The sequence below is a fragment of the Lathamus discolor genome, chromosome W (assembly GCF_037157495.1).
Source record: "Lathamus discolor isolate bLatDis1 chromosome W, bLatDis1.hap1, whole genome shotgun sequence".
In the NCBI taxonomy this organism is placed as follows: domain Eukaryota; kingdom Metazoa; phylum Chordata; class Aves; order Psittaciformes; family Psittacidae; genus Lathamus; species Lathamus discolor.
In genome coordinates, this window is record NC_088908.1 from 25,063,524 (window position 1) to 25,085,896 (window position 22,373).

The window sequence follows — 22,373 nt, forward strand, 5'->3', positions numbered from 1 at the left end:
CTTTCTGGAAGAAAGCATGCACTCACAGCCACATGAGTACTCTGTGAACTCAACTGAAAACTAAGAATAGGAGGAAGCAGCTTCTGCTCCACCTTGTCTCAAGATGGACAAGTGAGACCACACTGGACCATTATATTCCTATGGCACTCTTTTTGTCCCCAGTACAATGGTAAAACATCTTAATCGTATAAACAATGATTTAACCTCCAAACTGACAAAATGCAGTTCATTAACACAAGAGAGCACTATAAATAGCAAATTAAATGCCTAAAGGAACCACATTCTTATGCTCTGTTAAGCATCAACATATCCCAGGATTTTGGTTTACATTGTGTGGTTTCCAGGAAGGGTGTTTTACTACCTTAAGTCTCTGATTGAAAGCATCAAACAGCAGTTTGATTCCATCCTGAGTCAGGTTAAGGATCAGGTCATGGCTAAGAGGTGACTGTAAAACAAAAAAAAAAGTTAGACTTTTAATTTCAAGGCTCCTTTGTTAAGATATAGATCATTGTAGGAGTATAAATTGGTTACTTTGGAAAAATAAAACATCCTTGGAAAACAAACACTGTTCAATGAATGAGCATAACAAAAATACATTCGGCCAAACATCTCACCCCCTCAGTTTCCTTATGAAAAGAAAACAAAGTGCCTGTGTAAGATCTACAAGAACTCCCAAAAGGGTAGTTGTCCATTGCTTTAACTGGGGGCAGGGGGGACGACACCAAACCCACCTTGAAAATTAGCATTCAAAGTTTAGCATCAGAGACATCATGCAGGAACAGTCTGCTGCATTCTTGGCACACAAAAATAACAGCCCATCTCACCAAATCTCACAGCAGGATCAAACATACACTTGACAAAAGGATGGTAAGAGGGCTTTCCACTTCAAAAATCAAATACTGTCACAGCCTTTTTCAGGCCTCAAAGGGAAGCCTTTAGACTCTTCTGTTGGGAATTTAGGTTTCCTTAGTTACTGTGAATCATAACAACCAAAGGCTTAATCTGCAGTCTGCTGAGTCAATAGGAGACATTCCGCCAGCTTCAATGGTGTCTCTATAGGCTCTGCACTCTCTCAGTCTGCCACAACACTGTGGAAGCTGTTCAATCCTGTACTGGTACATTCCATGTGTACACAATCAGTTGGCAGTTCAGCTATTTGATCATGTGCCATCTAAAGCACATTTCCTTCAAAAAGCTCTATCCTCCACGACTGTCTCCTCAGAGGAGGAAAAAGAGGGGGAAAAAAAAAAAAAAACCAACAACCAAGGAATCACACCTAGCAGTTACCTAGCAAAAGACAGAATGGGGATGAAACATCTGGGGCATATACAGGCCAGCAGCCAGCAGCCACACCATACAGTCCTTTTCATGAATTAAGCACAAGCCATCTTAAAAACTGTTCTTTCCCCCTTGCTCTTCTGAGAGAAGGTTTTGGCTGTCAGAAGTCTAATTTTCATCCTATGTTCTCTCACCTGTTTATTGTCACATGATCACTGTCTTCTAGCCTGAATACTTTATGTGCATTTTCACATGCATTTTACTGAGTTCTAAGCAGAACGTTCTTAAAGTTATTCCAAAAATTAATGAGGGCATTACAAGTACTTTTGAGTGGGTGGGAAGAAAAACCCAACAAAAAACAACATCTGAGGAAAAGCTTGATAATTGCAAATAGCTTCTGATCTATGTTGGCATATTTTCTAATAGAAGAAGAGTTTCAAGGGCACACATTTAGAACCTCAAGTATGAAAGATGATGCAGGGAGGCAACAAGAGAGTCCTTCCTCAAGGAAGGAACACAGATATGGGGTTACACCGCTAATCTACAGTTATCACTGAACAATCCTGTCAACACAAATCCAGAGGAAGAGGCTTAGGAAAACATAAAAATAAAAAAAATTAAAAAAAAAAATTAAATACCCCACTTAAACTGACCAAAAAGGAGACAAAATTCTTTAGTCACAGAAAAGGGTTCATCAAGCTTTTTTGGCACAGTTTGGGTATCCCATATATGTCAAGTTTAAAAGAGAGCAGTGGGCAGATCTAATTGCATTTAATCATAATATAAAAATTTTTTAAAAGGAAATACTTGCCACTGGAGTTCCAGGATCAGAAATTCAGTGCTTTACATGCAACAATTTTAAATAACATTTGATCACTATGCTCAAAGGTATTTTTTTAGAACACAAAGAGGAAAGACTTGAAGACTGTTTAGGTATAGTCTAACTACATAAAAGTTGTGCATGGCAAAGTTTAAATAAAGCTTTAAATCTTCTAAGGTCTGCAGCAGCAGCTCTTTGTGCTCAGCTACTAATGAAGTGCATGATTTTCTGCATGCAGGTGAGGATATAATCAGACAGTCAGCTGCAGTCCCTGAGTGGCACGTGGGAAAAATTGCACTGGTATAAGAAACTGAATCAGAATAATATAAAGGAAAAAAACCCCAGCATCAGCACTATTCCACAAAGTTAAGAATGATTATTTTGTTGGACTATGCAGATGCTGAAAACATCATTACACTTACTACAGTTTGCAGAGAAAAACTCTAACACCCCCCTCAAATAGAATAAAAAATGCAATGTACATGGTCAAGCACAATGCAGCTTTCCAAGAGGCATAAAAAGCCACACAGCAGTATACCTTGCTTTTTAGCACTGGACCACTAATCCTTCTGTGATTCTACAAACCTGAGAGGATCAGGAATCTCATAATTTATCTAAACAAACCTAGAAATAATTCTGGAATGCACCATGGTAAGAAAACCTAACAAACTCCAAAGCATACAAACACCAAGGAATACATTTACTGCCAGACAGATGCTCCCATGCATTAATCATAGAATCAACTAGGCTGATCATCAAGTCCAACCATTACCCCAGGACTGCCAAGACCACCACTAAACCATGTCACTGAGGGCCTCATCTACACAGCTTTTGAACACTTCCAGGGACAATGATTCTACCTTCCCTGGTAAGCCTGTTCCAATACCTGATCACCCTCTCTGCGAAGAAATTTTTCCTAATATCCAGTCTAAACCTCCCCTGGCATAGCTTGAGGCCATTTCCTCTTGTACTATCACTTGTTACTTGGGAGAAAAGACCAATCCCCACCTCACTACAACCTCCTTTCAAGTAGGTGTAGAGAGCAATTAAGGTCCCCCCGAGCCTTCTCTTCTCCAGGCTAAACAACCCCAGTTCCCTCAGCTGCTCCTCATAAGACTTGTTCTCCAGAGCCTTCACCAGCTTTGTTGCCCTTCTCTGGACCCATTCCAGCACCTCAAGGTCTTTTTTGTAGTGAAGGGCCCAGAGCTGAACACAATACTCGAGGTGCAGTCTCACCAGTGTCGAGCACAGGGGGATGATGGCTTCCCTGGCCTTGCTGACTACACTATTTCTGATACAGGCCAGGATGCTGATGGTCTTCTTGGCTGCCTGGGCACAAGCTAACTCATGTTCAGCTCCATCAATCAGCACCCTCAGGTCTTTTTCCACCAAGCAGCTTTCCAGCCACTCTTCCCTAAGCCTGGAGCATGAGGTTGTTGTGGCCCAAATGCAGGACCTGGCACTTTGCCTTGTTGAAGCTCATACCACTGGCCACAGCCCATTGATCAAGCCTGTCCAGATGCCTCTGCAGAGCCTCCCTACCCTCCAGCAGATCAACACTCCCAGCCAACTTGGTGTTGTCTGCAAATTTACTGAGGGTGCACTCAATCCCCTCATCCAGATCATCAATGAAGATATTAAACAACACTGGCCCTAACACCAAGCCCTGAGGGACACCACTAGTGACCAGTTGCCAACTAGATGTGCTGCCATTTACCACCACTCTTTGGACTTGGCCATCCAGCCAGTTTCCAATCCAGTGAAGAATCCTCTTATCCAGGCCATGAGGAGCCAATTTCTCCAGGAGAATGCTGTGGGAGAAAGTGTCAAATGCTTTACTTAAATCCAAATAGACAATGTCCACAGCCTTTTCCTCATCAACCAGGCAGGTCACCTTATTGCAGGAAATCAGGCTGGTCAAGCAGGACCTGCCCTTCATGACTGGGCCTGATCCCTCTGTTTTTCCTCACGTGCTTTATGATCTCACTTAGGATCAGCTGCTCCATGACCTATCCTGTCTCTGAGATCAGGCTGACAGGCCTGTAGCTCCCAGGGTCTTCCTTCCTGCCCTTTTTGTAGAGAGGCATCACACTGGCCAACCTCCAGTCCTCTAGGACCTGCCAACTAGACCAGGACTGCTGATAGATGGTGGAGAGTGGCTTATCAAGCTCCTCTGCCAGCTCCTTCAGCACTCTTGGGTGTAACCCATCCAGACCCATAGACTTGTATATGTCTAACTGGAGCAGAAGGTCTCTAACCATTTCTCCCTGAATTATGGGGACTTCAATCAGCTCCCCATCTCTGCCATCCAACTCAGGGCACCAAGTACCCTGAGGATGGCTGGTGTGACTAGTAAAGACTGAAGCAAAAGCAGCATTAAGTACCTCAGCCTTTTTGTCATCCTTAGTCACTAGGTTTCCCATAGTATCCAGCAGAAGATAGAGGCTTTCCTTGGCCCACCTATTATTACTAGTTGTCCTGGGTTCAGCAGTAGCAGTTATTTTTCTCCTTCTTAGTAGCTGGTGCAGTGCTGTGGTTTTGACTTTCAGCCTGGGAACAACACTGATAACACCGATGTTTTTAGTTGTCGCTCAGTAATGTTTCCTCTGACCAAGGACTTTTTGAGTCTCATGCTCTGAAAGGGAGGAGGGGAAGTTGGGAGGAAGCAGAGAACAGGACACCTGACCCAAACAAACCAAAGAGGTATTCCATACCACAGCAGGTCATGCCCAGCATATAAACTGGCTGAAGTTACCTGGAAGGTCCAGATCACTTCTCCAGTCAGGCTGGGTATCAGTCAGCGGGTGGTGAGCAGTTGTATTCTCTCCCCTTGTTATTTCACTTATTATAATTATTGGTGGTAGCAGTAGTGGTTTTGTGTCATACCTTAGTTACTGGACTGTTCTTATTACAACCCGTGGGAGTTACATGCTTTCAGTTCTCCTCCCCATCCCTCCGGGAGCAGGGGGAGAAAAAAGGGGGGGAGTGAGCAAGCGGCTGCATGGTTCTGGATTGCCGGCTGGGCTTAAACCATGACAGCTCTTTTTGGTGCCCAACGTGGGGTACAAAGGACTGAGATAACAACAGATCTGACAGGACTGTGTCTAATTGTATTTGTGATAAGCATTTATCGTTTTGGATTAATAGTCACTTGTCACAATGCTGATTTATTGGCTCTCAAAGTTGTTGCTCTTGATCTCACAGTTTCAGCATGTCGTACCTTACTTACAGCCAGTATTTGCTGTGTTAGTGTTTATCGGCTGGGGGCCTTGGGCTAAGGTTCTTGTTTCATTGTACTTTATGGTAACGACTTGTAATACAACAGAATCACTGATCATGAAACTGATCTGGCTTGCATTCCCAGTGTGGTCACCACCTCTATACCTTGGGAGGTATATAATGGAAGTGTTTAGCAATTACACATCTTTTTTCCCCTCCTCGGGTGGTCAGCCTATGAGGGAGACATTCCCACACATCCTAGTGACAAGTACAGCAGATACTCAAACTCTGACTACAACAGATAACGCAGCAACTCCAAGCACAGCAGCTACACCAACCCCAGCAACAAGTAAAGCAGCTACTCAAACACCGACTGCAAGAGACAGTGCAGCTACTCCAGGTCCAAGCACAGCAGCTACACCAGCCCAAGTGACAAGTACAGCAGCATCATTTGAGAGTTCTGAAGGTTCTGAATGGACTTTGGATACCCTTGAGACCTGCCTGCTGACTGTGATGGGGATCACCATGGTGGCACACATACAGAGTGTGTTTTATCCACGACCATTTCATCTAATCTCGAAAGTTCAGCAGAGACGTGTTTGGGTCTTGTCTAGGATTGAGACAACAATATAGGAGGACCAAGAAATTTTCCCCAAGGCTGGACAGTCATGAGTGACAGGGTGTGTGGAAGAGTATGGGCAAGTATCTAGTCCATTGGGTCCCTCCAGTGCTTCGGAAACATTGGAGATGAAAGGCAGCTGTATGGAGTCCCCAGCAACAAGTTGCAGAAACTGCTGAAAGGGAGGGTGAATTATTCTGAGCCCGGTGGGCCGATGACACCTCAGGCCATCAGGGCAGAGATGCAACATATAGATGGACTCATGATGAAGGGGTGGACTTAGCAATGAACACTATTGCCCAGGTTATTCACAAGTGTGAAACATGCGGCAATTAAGGAAGCCAAGCTGTTAAAGCCTCTTTGGTACGGAGAAGAAGTATAGATAGGGGGAGGCCTGGAAGACTGACTACATCACAGCCTCTCCTGCTCTGAAAGACTGTTACAAGAGATGGAGCCTGAGATCATGGACCTGATGAACTCGGGAGCTTTATAGGGATCGGTCCATGCACTAAGGAATGATCTCTCTCTCTCTCTGTGTGGATGTATATATATGTATATCTATGAGATAAGAGTGACAGTATTTTGAAAATGTGGGATCTGAGCATGATGTGAATGGTATGGAATAATGGGTGGATACTGTCTTGGGCTCAGCAGTAGCAGTCATTTTTCTCCTTCTTAGTAGCTGGTACAGTGCTGTGGTTTTGACTTTCAGCCTGGGAACAGCACTGATAACACCAATGGTTTTAGTTGCTGCTTAGTAATGTTTAGTCTGACCAAGTACTTTTTGAGTCTCATGCTCTGCCAGGGAGGAGGGGAAGCCAGGAGGAAGCAGAGACAGGACACCTGACCCAAACTACACAAAGGGGTATTCCATGCCACAGCACATCATGCCCAGTATATGAACTGGGGGCAGTTACCCGGAAGGGCTAGATCACTGCTCAGATTGGGCTGGGTATCAGTCAGCGAGTGGTGAGCAGCTATATTCTCTTCCCTTGTTATTTCCCTTATCAATATTATTATTATCAGTGGTAGCAGTAGTGGTTTGTGTTATACCTTAGTTACTAGACTGTTCTTATCTCAAGCCATGGGAATTACATTCTTTCGATTCTCCTCCCCATCCCTCCAGAAGCAGGGGGAGGAAGGGGGTGGAGTGAGCAAACGGCTGCGTGGTTTCTGGGTTGCCGGCTGGGCTTAAACCACAACACTAGTAGATTTGAAAAAGTACTTCATTAAATACAAGGAACTAGGTTTTCAATTTGCAATTCAGTCATCATAAACCCCTTAAATCTACATAAGTGAAACATAAAAGGATAATTCAATTACATCAACTACGTACCCAGCATTAAACACCAGTCTAGCTTGTTCCTTAGCCTCTCAGCATTCACTGCAAACACATTGGCCTCAATCAGCCTTTTGGTACAACCTGACATTCTAGCACTTTGCCTTTTTCCTGATGCAAAAATCAGTAATCTACAACACATGAATATCTTCTGATTAATACACATTTCACATAATATACATTTGGAGAGTCACAATCCTCCTTTGTCCCATCTCTTCCCTTCCACTTCCTTCATTTTATTTCATCTAGCAGAAGAGTTTCACTTCTAGTCCTCTTTCTGATGGAAGTCAAACTTACTAAGAACTTAATGTTTAGTTATGAAGAACGATTAAAACATCTATAGCTGGTTTAAATCACTGCATTCACTTTCTGCAGATCCAGAGAGAAAGTATGGAAGTCTTTTCAGGGGATTCATCACCACTGATGAAAACAAGAAGTAGCAAGTGATTCGGTACTTCAAAAACACTGCAATGCATGACAATGATAATATCAAAAGACTAGAATTAAATTATCGAGATAACTACAGAACATTTTCCTTCTTAAAGGAAAAACAATACTACCTCACCACTGCACATACAAGACTGATACCTGTTAAATCACTGCACTGTGCTGAGGATTATTACACTTAACATGAAACTTCTAAAAGCTACACCTCTGATATGGTGGCAATAATTGGGTAATTGAATTTCAAATAGCTCCACAATTCATACAATATGTATGTTAGCATGACACCGTATCAGTGTAGAGCCCAATGCCTTAATTCTGCAACACAAGGAGGTGAGTGACCCAGCCAGACCATGCACTACTCACCTGCTCACTGTAGAGAACCTGGATGTTTTTGATAATGCGACAGTGTTTCTGAAGGATTGCTACAGCCTGAGCCAATGGCATTCCTGTGAATAAAACCAGTTGGATTTCTTCAGTTCCAAGACCAGCTAACAGTTCTTTTTAACAGAAAGGTTACAGATGAGGTAACAGCTGCCATCAACAAATAGGACATTACAACAGAAAGGTATGCAACCAACAAATAAGCCTGCCTGACTCACTCTATCAGCACAGACCTGTTTCTTCAAACAGAAGTATCATTACTTACCTACCAGTTGGTTAGGCATACATAAAAGTATCTCTAGCAACAAAATTAAACAGCAAAGCTCAGGTAGAAAAAGCACAGATCTTTATGCAATCCATGCATGAAATTTTCTAATTTTGGGGGTCAATAATCCAGTAACTGGTAAACAAACTGCACTAGAACTGGCTAGAACACTCCATTACACATTCAATAGGCTACCAGACCACATTATATGGCAGACCCTCTAACAAGCTTAAGTACTGAGCAGTCCTAGAGGATAGATACAAATACTAAAGCAGAGCAATGATTCCCCTCAGACCTAACAGGCCACATAAGCTGCCAATACAGCTACATTCATGTCAAGGAAGGAATTTTTATCTTCTCAGTTTACTAAACAATTTGGTTCAATGATCAGGGGACTGGAGCACCTCCCGTATTAGGATAGGCTGAGGAAGTTGGGGCTTTTCAGCCTGGAGAAGAGAAGGCTGCATGGAGACCTCATAGCAGCCTTCCAGTATCTGAAGGGGGCCTATAGGGATGCTGGGGAGGGACTCTTCATCAGGGACTGTAGGACTGCAGTGACAGGACAAGGGGTAACGGGTTCAAACTTAAAAAGGGGAAGTTTAGATTGGATATAAGGAGGAAATTCTTTCCTGTTAGGGTGGTGAGACACTGGAATGGGTTGCCCAGGGAGGTTGTGAGTGCTCCATCCCTGGCAGTATTCAAGGCCAGCTTGGACAGACCCTTGGGTGACATGGTTTAGTGTGAGGTGTCCCTGCCTGTGGCAGGGGGGTTGAAACTAGATGACCTTGAGGTCCTTTCCAACCCTAACTGTTCTATGATTCTATAGTACACTTAATAGTCATTTACCCTCTAACACAATTCCAAAGGCTTTTTTTTTTTTTACTTGATTGTTTTTTGATTTTTTTTTTTGGGGGGAGGGAGGGGAAGGGGAGGGGTTCCCTTCAGTGTGTAACTAATCTTTACAGCTATAAATTTCTTGAAAGTGGAATAAAACAGCTGATTGTGCAGAAAGAATAGCTCCATAACATCTGTCCTGGGTTCAGCTGTAGCAGTCATTTTTTTTTTTCCTAGTAGCTGGTGCAGTGCTGTGTTTTTTACTTTAGTCTGAGAACAGTGCTGATAGCAACAACTAAAAACACTGGTGTGTTAAGTAATGTTTACCCCAATCAAGGACTTTTCACAGTCTCATGCTCCGCCAGGGAGGAGGGGCACAAGAAGCCGGGAGGAAGTAAAGACAGGACACCCAACCCAAACTACGCAAAGGGGTATTCCATAACACAGCACATCATGCCCCGTATAGAAACTGTGGAGAGTTAACTGGAAGGGGTAGAGCACTGCTTGGCTCAGGCCAAGTAGCAGTTGGCAAGTGGTGAGCAATTATATTCTCTCCCTTTGTTATTTCCCTTATTGTTATTTTTATTATTAGTGGTAATAGCAGTAGTTTTGTATTATATCTTAGTTACTGGACTGTTCTTATCTCAACCTGTGGAATTTACATTCTTTCGATTCTCCTCCCCATCCTGCTGGAAGCAGGGGGAAAGAAGGGGGGGAGTGAGCAAGCAGCTGCGTGGTTCTGAGTTACCAACTAGGCTTAAACCACAACACCATCTCATCCTTTATCACACTTAAATTCTCTGCAGCTTTTCCAAATGAAACCCAAATGTGTTCCTGGATTCAAAGCAGGCCTTTATAAATGGAGGTTATGAGCTCATAATTGTGAAGTTGTATTTCCCTACTAATCATAGAATCATAGAATAGTCAGGGTTGGAAAGGACCTTAAGATCATCTAGTTCCAACCCCCATGTCATGGGCAGGGACACCTCACACTAAACCATGTCACCCAAGGCTCTGTCCAATCACTGCAAGTCAATTTAGATTAGTTATTTGACATTCTATTTACATTCCTTGCCCTGCTTGTCTCTATTTCTAGTTTTTAAACATTAAGAAACATGCCTTAATTAGGTCAAATTTACCACAAGAACTATACATTTATTAATGTAACAATTCAAGCATTTGAATTTGTAGTTATCAGCTGCACCTCTCAAACTCAGACTGTACATCATGTTCCAAAGCAGCTTTCAAACATTATCTACAGTACCAAAATGTGAAAGTTCCCTTTCTCTTTCCATATATATATATACATGCCTGTCACACCCCTAACCTTGCAGCTTTTTTGCAATTATGAAATAAAATTTCAGCAAAACAGGGTTATAGATAAGAGCTACAGTAATTAAATTTTAAAATATTATATACAACTGTTCCTATCAGATTTGTCACATTAGCCTAGAAACAACTTCTTTTTGCAACTAGAAATTATACACCAGAAGATAAGCTGAGAATGTTGGGGCTGCTCAGCCTGGAGATGAGAAGGCTGAGTGGAGACCTCATAGCAGCCTTCCAGTGTCTGAAGGGGGCCTACAAGGATGCTGGGGAAGGACTCTTCATTAGGGACTGTAGTGATAGGACAAGGGGTAAGGGGTTAAAACTTAAACAGGGGAAGTTTAGATTGGATATAAGGAGGAAGTTCTTTACTGTAAGGGTGGTGAGGCACTGGAATGGGTTGCCCAAGGAAGTTGTGAATCCTCCATCCCTGTCGGTGTTCAAGGCCAGGCTGGACAGAGCCTTGGGTGACATGGTTTAGTGTGAGATGTCCCTGCCCATGGCAGGGGGGCTGGAACTAGATGATTTTGAGGTCCTTTCCAACCTTAACTATTCCATGACTCTATGATTCTATATAATATCAAAAAGAATAATTATTAGCTGAATAATAGTAATAAAATTAAAATGCATAGAGCCACACAGTAAAGCAGCACTGTTTCCTATTACCTAGGAAATAGGAGTTGCCATGTAGTCTCAGCAGCTGAGTTTTAAAGAGACAGTTATTATATATTAGATAATATTTTCAAAATGGAACAGAAACATAGAATCATAGAATCATAGAATGGTTAGGGTTGGAAAGGACCTCAAGATCATCTAGTTCCAACCCCCCTGCCATGGACAGGGACACCTCACACTAAACCATCCAACACAAGGCTTCATCCAACCTGGCCTTGAACACCGCCAGGGATGGAGCACTCACAACCTTCCTGGGCAACCGATTCCAGTGTCTCACCACCCTAACAGGAAAGAATTTCCTCCTTATATCCAATCTAAACTTCCCCTGTTTAAGTTTTAACCCATTACCCCTTGTCCTGTCACTACAGTCCCTGATGAAGAGTCCCTCCCCAGCATCCCTATAGGCCCCCTTCAGGCACTGGAAAGCTGCTATGAGGTCTCCACGCAGCCTTCTCTTCTCCAGGCTGAAAAGCCCCAACTTCCTCAGCCTGTCTTCATACGGGAGGTGCTCTAGTCCCCTGATCATCCTCGTGGCCCTCCTCTGGACTTGTTCCAGCAGTTCCATGTCCTTTTTATGTTGAGGACACCAGAACTGCACACAATACTCCAGGTGAGGTCTCACAAGAGCAGAGTAGAGGGGCAGGATCACCTCCTTGGACCTGCTGGTCACGCTCCTTTTGATGCAGCCCAGGATACGGTTGGCTTTCTGGGCTGCGAGCGCACACTGCCGGCTCATGTTCATTTTCTCATCGACCAGCACCCCCAAGTCCTTCTCTGCAGGGCCGCTCTGAATCTCTTCTTTGCCCAGTCTGTAGCCGTGCCTGGGATTGCTCTGACCCAGGTGTAGGACCCTGCACTTGTCATGGTTGAACTTCATAAGGTTGGCATCAGCCCACCTTACAAGCGTGTCAAGGTCCCTCTGGATGGCATCCCTTCCCTCCAGCGTATCAACCGGACCACACAGCTTGGTGTCATTGGCAAACTTGCTGAGGGCACACTCAATCCCACTGTCCATGTCAGCGATGAAGATGTTAAACAAGACCGGTCCCAACACCGATCCCTGAGGGACACCACTCTTTACCGGTCTCCAGCCTGACATCGAGCTATTAACCACAACTCTTTGTGTGCGGCCATCCAGCCAGTTCTTTATCCACCGAGTGGTCCATCCATCAAATTGATATCTCTCCAATTTAGAGAGAAGGATGTCGTGTGGGACAGTGTCAAACGCTTTGCACAAGTCCAGGTAGATGACGTCAACTGCTTTACCCTTATCCATCAATTCTGTAGCCCCATCATAGAAGGCCACCAAATTGGTCAGGCAGGATTTCCCCCAAGCCATCAACAACAGCAGGAAGCTAAGATGAAAAATACTGTTGTGAAAGCTTCACATTTCTTAACCTAGTAAGTGCTATGATTAAAAAAAAAATTACAGTAATTTAAAAGCATAAAAACCATTTTCAAAGTCAGTTTTTCTAGGAGACTTGCAAGAACATGAGCTCTTTTTAAAAAAATCTTTGGTTGTAAGTGTGCAAACAGATGGCTCATGTGACTCTCAAAGCTTTCTCAAGCTGCAAGCAAATGGACACGGACTGATTTTGTTCAGTGTTCAGCAACTGAGAATTGAGATTTTGCCACATGGTTGCTTAGCAAAGCTGCAATGAGGAGCTTAAGTTCTCCAAGAACATTTCACAGAACCTAAGACATTGAGGATCTGGTATCCTCCCTTTCCCTCCATCAGCAGAGGGCCAAAGGAAGAATAAAGAAACGGAGTTATTTTTCTCCACCCTTCTCACTCACACACATACACACACAACACGCCCCCTTTTCCTCAACATTCATCAGCCTCTGCAGTCAAGAAGGAAAACAAATTCTTTTTTCCCCTGCTCACCAGGCAGAGGGAACAGGGATGCAGTTTCCAACACATCAGACAGTCAACCAAACTGAGCCATAGCAAATAATAAATACCCACAGAGATCAGTTCTAGGACTCTCGCATAGGAGACTTTTCCCTTTTCTAAATGCTGGGGTGCTACAAGTGGCAAAGACACGCTTCTCACATGCACTGGTCATGAACAGCAAGGCTTGAAACATTAGCCTATGCTAAGACTAAGTGTCTTGAAGGGGAGAGGGGTAGAAGAGTGAATAAAGACTAAAAGAGAAGACAAAAAAAATCTAAAAGAAGATGAATTGTAACATGTTATATAAAAAGTGAAACTTAGTAGGAAAAATATATAAAGCAAAAAAAAAAAAAAAGCAAGCATACCTTAGAAGTCATACAAAACTTGAACACTAATACAGCTATAAGCACTACAGAAGTATTTGTTTTCCTTTAAAACAGCAGGAATGTAGCCCAAGAGGTGCAGTGACACAGGTACCTAACTGAACACAAAACTCAGCCTTGCTTGAATTTTTTATGCTCTGATCCCATAGACTCAACACCAAAGCAAGAAACAATCCAAAAACTCATGTAAAAACTTTTCCTGGCATTTTCCCTCAGTTATCTTCATTATGGACACAATACTGGAAGCTAGAGTCAGCAGCAGTTCAGGAATACTGCCATTAGCTTTCTTAAAAGCAGATCTAAACAAATCACAAATGGAATACCACTGGTAGCCACAGCCCCATTTACACCAGCACTTCCAGCCTCCTTAGCACCAACACAACTCAAACAGCTTTATCAACAGGGACCATTTTCATACATCACAAGACAAAATTAAATATCTTAATACCTAGTCAGCCTCCTGCTCTGTACCAGCAGGACATGCTAATTAGACACATCACATGGTGGCTATGTTTACTCCAAGAATTACAGCTGAGCTTCCTCCCTCTCACATCTATGCATGCATGTGTGTGTACACACAGAAAAAGACACAGTGTGTAACTTTAACCATGAGACTGCATTAACAGGCTTTGGGGAGTCAAAAAAAGAAAACAAAAAAAAAAAAACCACCCCAAGATCATTTTCTCTCTTCCCTTTTATCATTCTTATAAGGAGAATGGTGGGAAACCAGTATTTATGAAAATTGTCACAGTATATAATTTGTGATTGCATTTCTTTTCAGGTAACATAGGCACTAAAGGATCATGAAAGGCCTCACAGAGCCAAGAGAGCACAGTAACATGTTAGCAGTATCAAGAGATCACTGAGATTTCAAAGGGTGGGACCTGAGATACTATAATTACCCTCCAAAAGCACTTCTAAACCTCCCTATAACCATCAAGTTCTACTTGACTTGGAAGTCACAGCAGCATAAACAGCCCTTTATGTTCAATGTGGTCCATATAAACAACTCCAGGTCACATGACCACACCTTTGGTGCAACCCAAGCTTGTGGCAGCAGTGTAACAGTGATTTTAGGGAAGAGTGTCTCCCTGCTGTCACAGGTGACAACAGCAGCATCATAAGTCTTGCCAGACACAGGCAGCTGCCATACAGAACCCCTGTTTGCATAAGCCAAGCTACTAAAACCATTAATTGTGCTTTAGACAAAGCAACAGCAAAGACAGAAAACCAGAAGAGTCTAATGCTGGTATCTCAATCAATCACTCTAAAAATGCAACAGCTATGGAAACATGCAACAGCATGGAAAACATGCCGAGGAACATGAAAAACAACGGGATGGTTGGTGACAGCCAACATGGCTTCACTAAAGAGAAATCCTGCCTGACCAATTTGGGGGCCTTCTATGATGGGGCTAAGGAACCGATGGACGGGGTAGAGCAGTTGATGTCATCTACCTGGACTTGTGCAAAACGCTCGACAGTCTCGCATGACATCCTTGTCTCTAAATTGGAGAGACATCAATTTGATAGATGGACCACTCGGTGGATAAAGAACTGGCTGGATAACAACACACAAAGAGTTGTGGTCAATGGCTCAATGTCCAGTTGGAAAACAGTAACAAGTGGTGTCCCTCAAGGATCGATGTTGGGACCAGTCTTGTTCAACATATTTGTCAGCGACATGGACAGTGGGATTGAGCACACTGTCAGCAACTTTGCTGATGACACCAAGATGTGTGGTTCAGTTGATACGCTGGAGAGAAAGAATGCCATCCAGAGGGACCTTTGCACGCTTGTGAGGTGGGCTGATGCCAACCTTATGAAGTGCAATCAAGCCAAGTGACTGACCCAGTCCTACAGCTGGGTCAGGGAAATCCCAGGCACAGCTACAGGTTGGGCAGAGAAGAAATTCAGAGCAGCCCTGTGGAGAAGGACTTGAGGGTGTTGGTTGACAAGAAGCTGAGCATGAACTGACAGTGTGCGCTCGCAGCCCAGAAACTAACCGTATCCTGGGCTGCATCAAAAGAAGCATGACCAGCAGGTTGAAGGAAGTGATCCTGCCCCTCTGCTCTCATGAGAGCTCACGTGGAGTACTGTGTACATTTCTGGTGTCCTCAACATAAAAAGGACACGGAACTGCTTGAACAAGTCCAGAGGAGGGCCATGAGGATGATCAGGGTGCTGGAGCACCTCCCGTATGAAGATAGATAGGCTGAAAAAGTTGAGGCTATTCAGCCTCAGGACGAGAAGGCTAAAGAGCCTTGGGTGACATGGTTTAGTGCAAGGTATCCCTGCCCATGGCAGGGGGGTGGACTAGATGATCCAGGGAAGCAGGAACCAGATGATCTTAATGGCCTTTCCAACCCTAACTATTCTATGATTTTCTGAAGTTTTAAGGACTACCACTATCTGCTTAAAAACATGGGTCATCTGAAGAATCCACACAGTGTTTCAACTGCACATTTAAGTGTCCTGGGACGAGCACCAGCCAAATTTCCAACAGCTAGGGAAAAGTTCTTTCTCATCACAGTAAACAGAGCAATAACTGGTAGGGAAGGGCCTCTCACACACATGAAAAGCACACATTATTGGTGGGGAAAAATACTGGTTCTCTAACAGAGAATTGCTCTTAAAACTTTACCTTCTCCAATATACTGTCGCAATTCAGCAACAGCACAAAGAAATTTTAAAACTCAACTCATTTATGAAGGATTTGTACAGAAAAAGCACAGTATCTCAGTATTAGCACAGCTGAAGATGCTGGGTATCACCTGACATATATTCAGGTGACAATCAATACACACATGCCTCATCTTTCAGAAGTCATTTAAAAAACTGCTAGTCCAAGATGGCAAGGTAAGACAAAACAAAGGAGAAAAAAAAAAAAAAAAGAAGAAAAAAACACAGACACTGATGAACAAAGCACAACACACTGCAAAATCTAAAGATGAGACTTAAAATTCTTAAAGCTTATAAAATTAGTATTTTTTGTGACAGAAACAGGCAAGCCTTGACTCTCTCTTTCACTCTTACAATTCCCTGAAAGCAATAAGAGAAACCTTACAGGTCATGAGGAGACCCGAACTACCCTCTCATCCCCACGGGGACGGAGGTGGGCACATACTTACCCAAGGTGAACTCCCATTGCTCGTTCCCCAGAGACCGCTCGGGCACCACCTCCAGATCTAGCATTGGCTTAGGTAGCGCGGAGGCCGCAAACTGGCACCGCAGGTTACCCGGTAGCTGTGCCGGACCTCTGAAGGAAACTGGACGGAAGAAAGCTCGATGGCAGCCTGCGCCCTGACCCCCAACCCCAATGGGGCAGCGCTGAGCCCACAGCGAAGCCCCTGACACCGGGTGGAGCAAGGAGCGCGGGCAAGACCATCGCAGCAACCAGCCCCCCACCCATCCCCGCCGCCTCACGGCCCCGCTCGCTACGCGCCCGCCCTGCCAGGGCAGGGCACAGAGCGCGGGCAGCCGCTGCTCCTCCCGCCATGACAAAAAAATCCCGCCTCAACGGCTGTAAAAGAAACCGCTGCCCCCAGACGTACCAGCAAGACCCAGCGAAAAAAAACACAAAACACAACCCCTCCCAACGCACTGCGAAAACACAACCCACCTTACTTGCGACTGCTGAAAAACTGTCTTGCAGCTGCCGTCAGGCGAGCCCGCGCATGGGGCGGGGAGAGGGCGTGGCCAAGGGAGAGTACGCCCCGCCCACCAGCCGTGGTTGAAGGGGAAAGGTGTCGGCTTGGGGAAGGGGACAGAGGGGTTCGAATCCCGCTTAAGGAGACTCAGGGTTGTCTTGCAGGTGGTGGGTGCAGCCCCACTGCCACCCCCTGTCCTTGTCACCAGACCCACAACACCAGCCCTGATTACACTCTGCCACAGCCTGCCACGTTACATTAGGACCTTGAGAGTGTGCATAAGCACTGAGATCATTCAGTAAACACAGTGAGAAAGACCATTGGCAAACACCAGAGACCCCCACTCAGCAAGAAAGCGCATGCTTAATTACGATGCAGATATTATAATTAGTTCCTGGAAAATATGTAAATATGCATGAGTATGCTAAATATATACCTGCTGCTGGCAAGTAACAGGTGCACTCACCTTTGCGAAGCTATTCGCATGTGCACCCAGTGCTGCAATAAAGAATGCTGCTTTCTAAAAATCCAAATTGAGCCTTAGAAAGTTTCTCCGACTTTTACAGTAACACTACTACCACCAATAGTAATAATGATAAGGGAAATAACAAGGGGAGATAATATAAAACTAAAAGGGGAAAAGGAAAAGAACACAATAAACACAAGTGATGCACAATATAATTGGTCACCACCCGCTGACCGATATCCAGCCCAAACCGAGCAGCAATCTGGGCCATCCAGGTAACTCCCCCCATTTATATACTGGGCATGACGTGCTGTGGTATGGAATACCCCTTTGCGTAGTTTGGGTCAGGTGTCCTGTCTCTACTTCCTCCTGGCTTCTTGTGCCCCTCCACGCTGGCAGAGCATGAGACTGAAAAGTCCTTGATTGGGGTAAGCATTACTTAGCAAGAACTAAAAACATCAGTGTTGCAGCAGGGAGGAATCAACACGACCATTGTGATCAATAAGCACGATTCATTTATTGGGCTTCTACCTTCGGTTAATATAACAGTGAATATGCAAATACTAGGCACTTGATTGGTTCTGGCACAAATAAGGCATTGCGTAAGCTCTACACTTTTGCAGCTACACCGTGCACCCCCCCACCATCCTCTTTCTCATGCACTTATCGCTTAGTGTCCTTGGCTGTGATTGGTCATAGCATGTTGCTGTTTGCCGGTGTCCTTCAGTTCCTCATTATCTGGTGCTAGTAAGTCTGCACCATTCTACACAGATGTCTTGTTTCAGCTCGTTGATGGGAACATGACCTTTCTCTGTTAGCCACTTCTCCACAATTCCCCCTTTTTCTTTATGAAGGAATAAGGACTGAGTCAGGAGTCACTGTAAACAAGCAGAACAACATTGCAAAGCACAACAAAGCAACAAACCCCCTATAATTATGAGACCTATAACGGCAAAGCAGCTTGTAAAGCAAACGTATATGCAGCTCTATGAAGTGAACCTCGATTTTCAAATAACTTGAGTAATTCAAAATCTGTACTTCTAAAATCAGTTAAATATTTCCAAAGTGCTATAAGCGGGTTACATAAAAGTTATTTTGACAGACTATACAAAAAGTCTTTGTTTCAGCCAACTCTGGCGAAGATATCTTATAGACTGACAACCACCACAATACAATTCTACTGTAGGGTCACACTGATGACAAAAACTACAGAGTTATCGAAGCATTTGTTGTATTTCCAATCTCAGTTGTATCACTATATGTCTGTGGCCATGGACCAGATCTAGGAGGGCGACCGTGCTCAACGAAAGCTCTGTGTTGATTAAGGAGCTAAATTCTTCTATTAATGGCTGTGGCGCTCGGCGCAAGCAACGTTTCTCTCGGGTTTGCGAGTCAGGGTCCATACATTAGCTCGGAGACACCGTCACTGGAGTTTCTGTAGCAGTCGGTCTTAGTTACTTGGATGGTACCCACAAGGGTCCTGCGGGAGTAGAAACACAGGCGTAATCACGGCCCAGATATATTACTTCTGCCTGTCCCTGTCACAAACCCGTATTAGGATCTCGATAGTACGCCTTAAAAGAAGGCTTTATTTTTTGTGTTTCTGTTTGTACAAAGTGCTTAACAACCACTGGAGTTTGTTTATCACCAAAGATACATAGATAATTTAACGTATACAATGTTAAGGAAATCCGCTCTTGAACATCTATTATGTCTGAATATTTTTTTTAACGTCTAAGTGGATGGTCACTTACTCAGAGAAACCATGGTAATATCGATATCAGAGTCAAGCAATGCAGTCAAAGTTATCGAGTGATTTCCCCAAGTTAATATTGCTGTAATCTCTGGGCAGGTTGCCATTGATAGAGAAAATAGGGCGAGTCCTCCGGTAGATCCAAAACCATCGGTGCCACGAACGGTTTGATGTGCTCCTGATATTAACTGCGAAATGGGCACAAGTTGTGCTATACGTGTGCCTTTTGGTATATGCAGAGGAGGATAGTCAGTCTTTGCCATAATCTTAATTTCACCCATATAATCAGCATTGATGACACCTGGAACAATGAATAGTCCTTTCAACGCAGATGATGATCTCCCCAGTAGCAAGGCTCCTATAGGCTTATTATTTAAAGTCAGAGGACCATACATTCCGGTAGAGAGCAATGACACGGTCTTATCATATAAGGTAGTATCTGCTGCGGTTGCCAAGTCCATTCCAAGGCTGCCGGTGGCGGCTGGTTGCAGGGCGATGGAGTTTGATTTGCTGCGTACACACGTTGAGGCGCAGGGGCTGTAGTACCCATGCTTGGGATCATCGCGCGACGGGTCTTGGCGCTCCGCTGCCTGTTTCCCGACAGGTTCTGTTTACGTCGACAGGTAGCAGCACAATGGTTATCCATTTGACAATTAGGGCACCAAACCGAGTGGTGGCAATCTTTTCTCATGTGCCCATTTTGACCACATCTAAAACATCGAGGACCCTTGACCATACCGGTGGCTTGCAAAGGTGCCAAGGCTGCTAATACTTCCGAATGACTTTTTTGAATTGCCTCTCCCACTGCTTTTACTGCCTCAACCAACATTGCCTGATGCCCCATAGGTACCCGTGCCATTCGTTCTAACATCTCTTCTACAGTGGCATTTGCAGGTAACTGAACAAGTATCTGCCTTACAGCATCATTACAGTTCTGTATTGCACACTGACGCAGTAAAATACCATGCATGTATTCTGGAGTACCTGACTTCCTTATAGCATCAGCTACCCTATCCACAAAGGTACTGAAGGGCTCGTCCTTTTTCTGTGTCACTTTCATGTAGGCAGGAGCTGCAGTAGTATCTTTAATCTGTGATAGAGCTCGCAAGGCTAGTCTCATAGATTCTTTTAACAATTCTGGACCTAGCTGGACTTGAGCCTCCTTACTGGAGAACTGTCCAGTTCCCATCAGGTGTTGTAATTGCACCCCAATCAGGGGATCTCCCTGGCCTCGCTGAACTGCAACCGCCTCTTGACAGGCTTCCTGCCAATACATGTTCCATAACAACAACTGCGAAGGGGTGAGGATTAATTTCACAATACTTTTAATATAACAGCAAATCTGTTCCCCAAATATATGACAACATTTGCCTAGTGGGTTCAGACTGAACGCCTGTAGAAGAAACCGTTTGCCTTAACTGAGATAGCAATTTCTAATTTAGTGGAGACATTTCAACATTTACTGCCTGACCTTGAGCGTTAATATGGTACTTAACAGGAAAGGCGAGAATCTTTTCCTGCAACGCCTGCGAACAATCGAAATCATTGTTTGACAGAGCCTCTCTCTGAATAGATTTCCAATCTATCACCTGGATTCGCATTTGTCTACCCATGCTCTGCAACTTTACCTTTTTTTTTTTTTTTTTCAAAGTTGTTCACCCTGCTTTGCACAGCTACAAACAGCAGCCTGCTCAGCAGCAGCTACAGCTGCCTGCCTGCTACAGCAGCAACCATAAATACCTGTCAGCAACCACACTTTTGCATTAACCCTTTCTTGCCTGAAATGTTAAACCACTACCTGTTAAAAACTTTTACATGAACACGATAACAAAAAAAAAAAATACATAGAACACCATCTGCCCTCATCACACACACATACGTATGGGATCCCACAAGCACACTCCACACAACTACAATATTTGAAACACAAAATTCAGACAATCATTACTCCCACTACACAGTCCCACGTACAGAACGTGGCACAAGGACTCTGTGAAGACTATCAGGAAACCAGCTCCAACAAGCATCATCCCAGTGTGAGGTGGCAGGCTCAGCCCTAGCGAGCGTCCCCGCAGAGGCTCTGCCTCCCCCACATCGCATGAGGCTTGGGCTTTTATACTGACCAAAATGCACACTCATTCTGACACAGGTGGCCAGCCTGCATCAGAAGAAGTGGCCAGCAATATCTATAAAGTTTTCCAAGCGTCAATAGAATCATAGACATTTTTGCCAACTTCTAGTACATGAGTATCACAGAGAGACTGTATCAAATGAGTTGTATATGGGACCCTAAGTCCACGGTCCGCCACAGTCCTCCCGATACCCCTGATAAGGGCATACGAGAGACCTTCCCACCGCGGGTCTTGATCCAGCACATACATCACAGGGAAAGCACACAATACATCTGCATCCCCCACCCATCTCGCTTCTCCCTTTACAGCTGCCCATTTATCATGAGGATCTGGGGGATATAAATCAGGCTTCTTTTCCGGCTCCATGTCAAAAGGCCCATCCAGGTCAGCATCAGAATTAACAGGCGTCAGAACCTCAGGAGCAGCAACAGCAGCCTGATGAGCACGCACAGGTTCCTTCTTGGGGTCAATAGTGCCCGGGTCAAAAAGACTGTCTTCATCTCTGTCCTCAGTCTTTGCAGCCGCGGCGGCAACTGGCAGAAACTCAGGAGTGGGGGGGACACTGGGTTCCACGATCTCACTTTTTGACTTTAACGTCTCTAAAATAGTTCTCCAAATGACTAACAAATGTTTCACAGTGTCACTGCCTTTTGTGGCTGCGTCCCACAACTTAACTCGTGCACCATTCCACAAAGAGACCTCAGATACGGTAGACTCATCAGTGTCTGGATAATGCGTCTTCAACCATTTCAACATTAAATTTAAGTCTGTCTCTTTAAAGGTTGCTCCCTTTGTTAGCGTAAGAATAAACACATAACCACCGGAATGGTTATATGAGGTGCTTTATTGCAGCGCTGGGAAACCAGGGGCGCTCGCCCAAATCTGGCTTC

The 22,373-nt window shown here is 44.3% G+C and overlaps 1 protein-coding gene across 3 annotated transcripts in view; it reads right to left on the reverse strand.

The window, feature by feature from the left end:
• Window positions 1-17,127, reverse strand: part of LOC136004300 (phagosome assembly factor 1-like) — a 61,592-nt gene extending 44,465 nt beyond the window's left edge. The window contains exons 1-4 of one of the 3 annotated variants that reach the window (XM_065660677.1): window positions 17,105-17,127; window positions 16,614-16,751; window positions 8,086-8,168; window positions 362-445 (exon numbers count right to left, since the gene is read on the reverse strand). In XM_065660677.1, coding sequence (XP_065516749.1) covers window positions 362-445; window positions 8,086-8,168; window positions 16,614-16,677 — 231 coding nt within the window. In that variant the 5' untranslated portion in view covers window positions 16,678-16,751; window positions 17,105-17,127. The other 2 variants (XM_065660676.1, XM_065660678.1) reach the window with 2 other exon arrangements.
• Window positions 17,128-22,373: the final 5,246 nt, after the last annotated feature.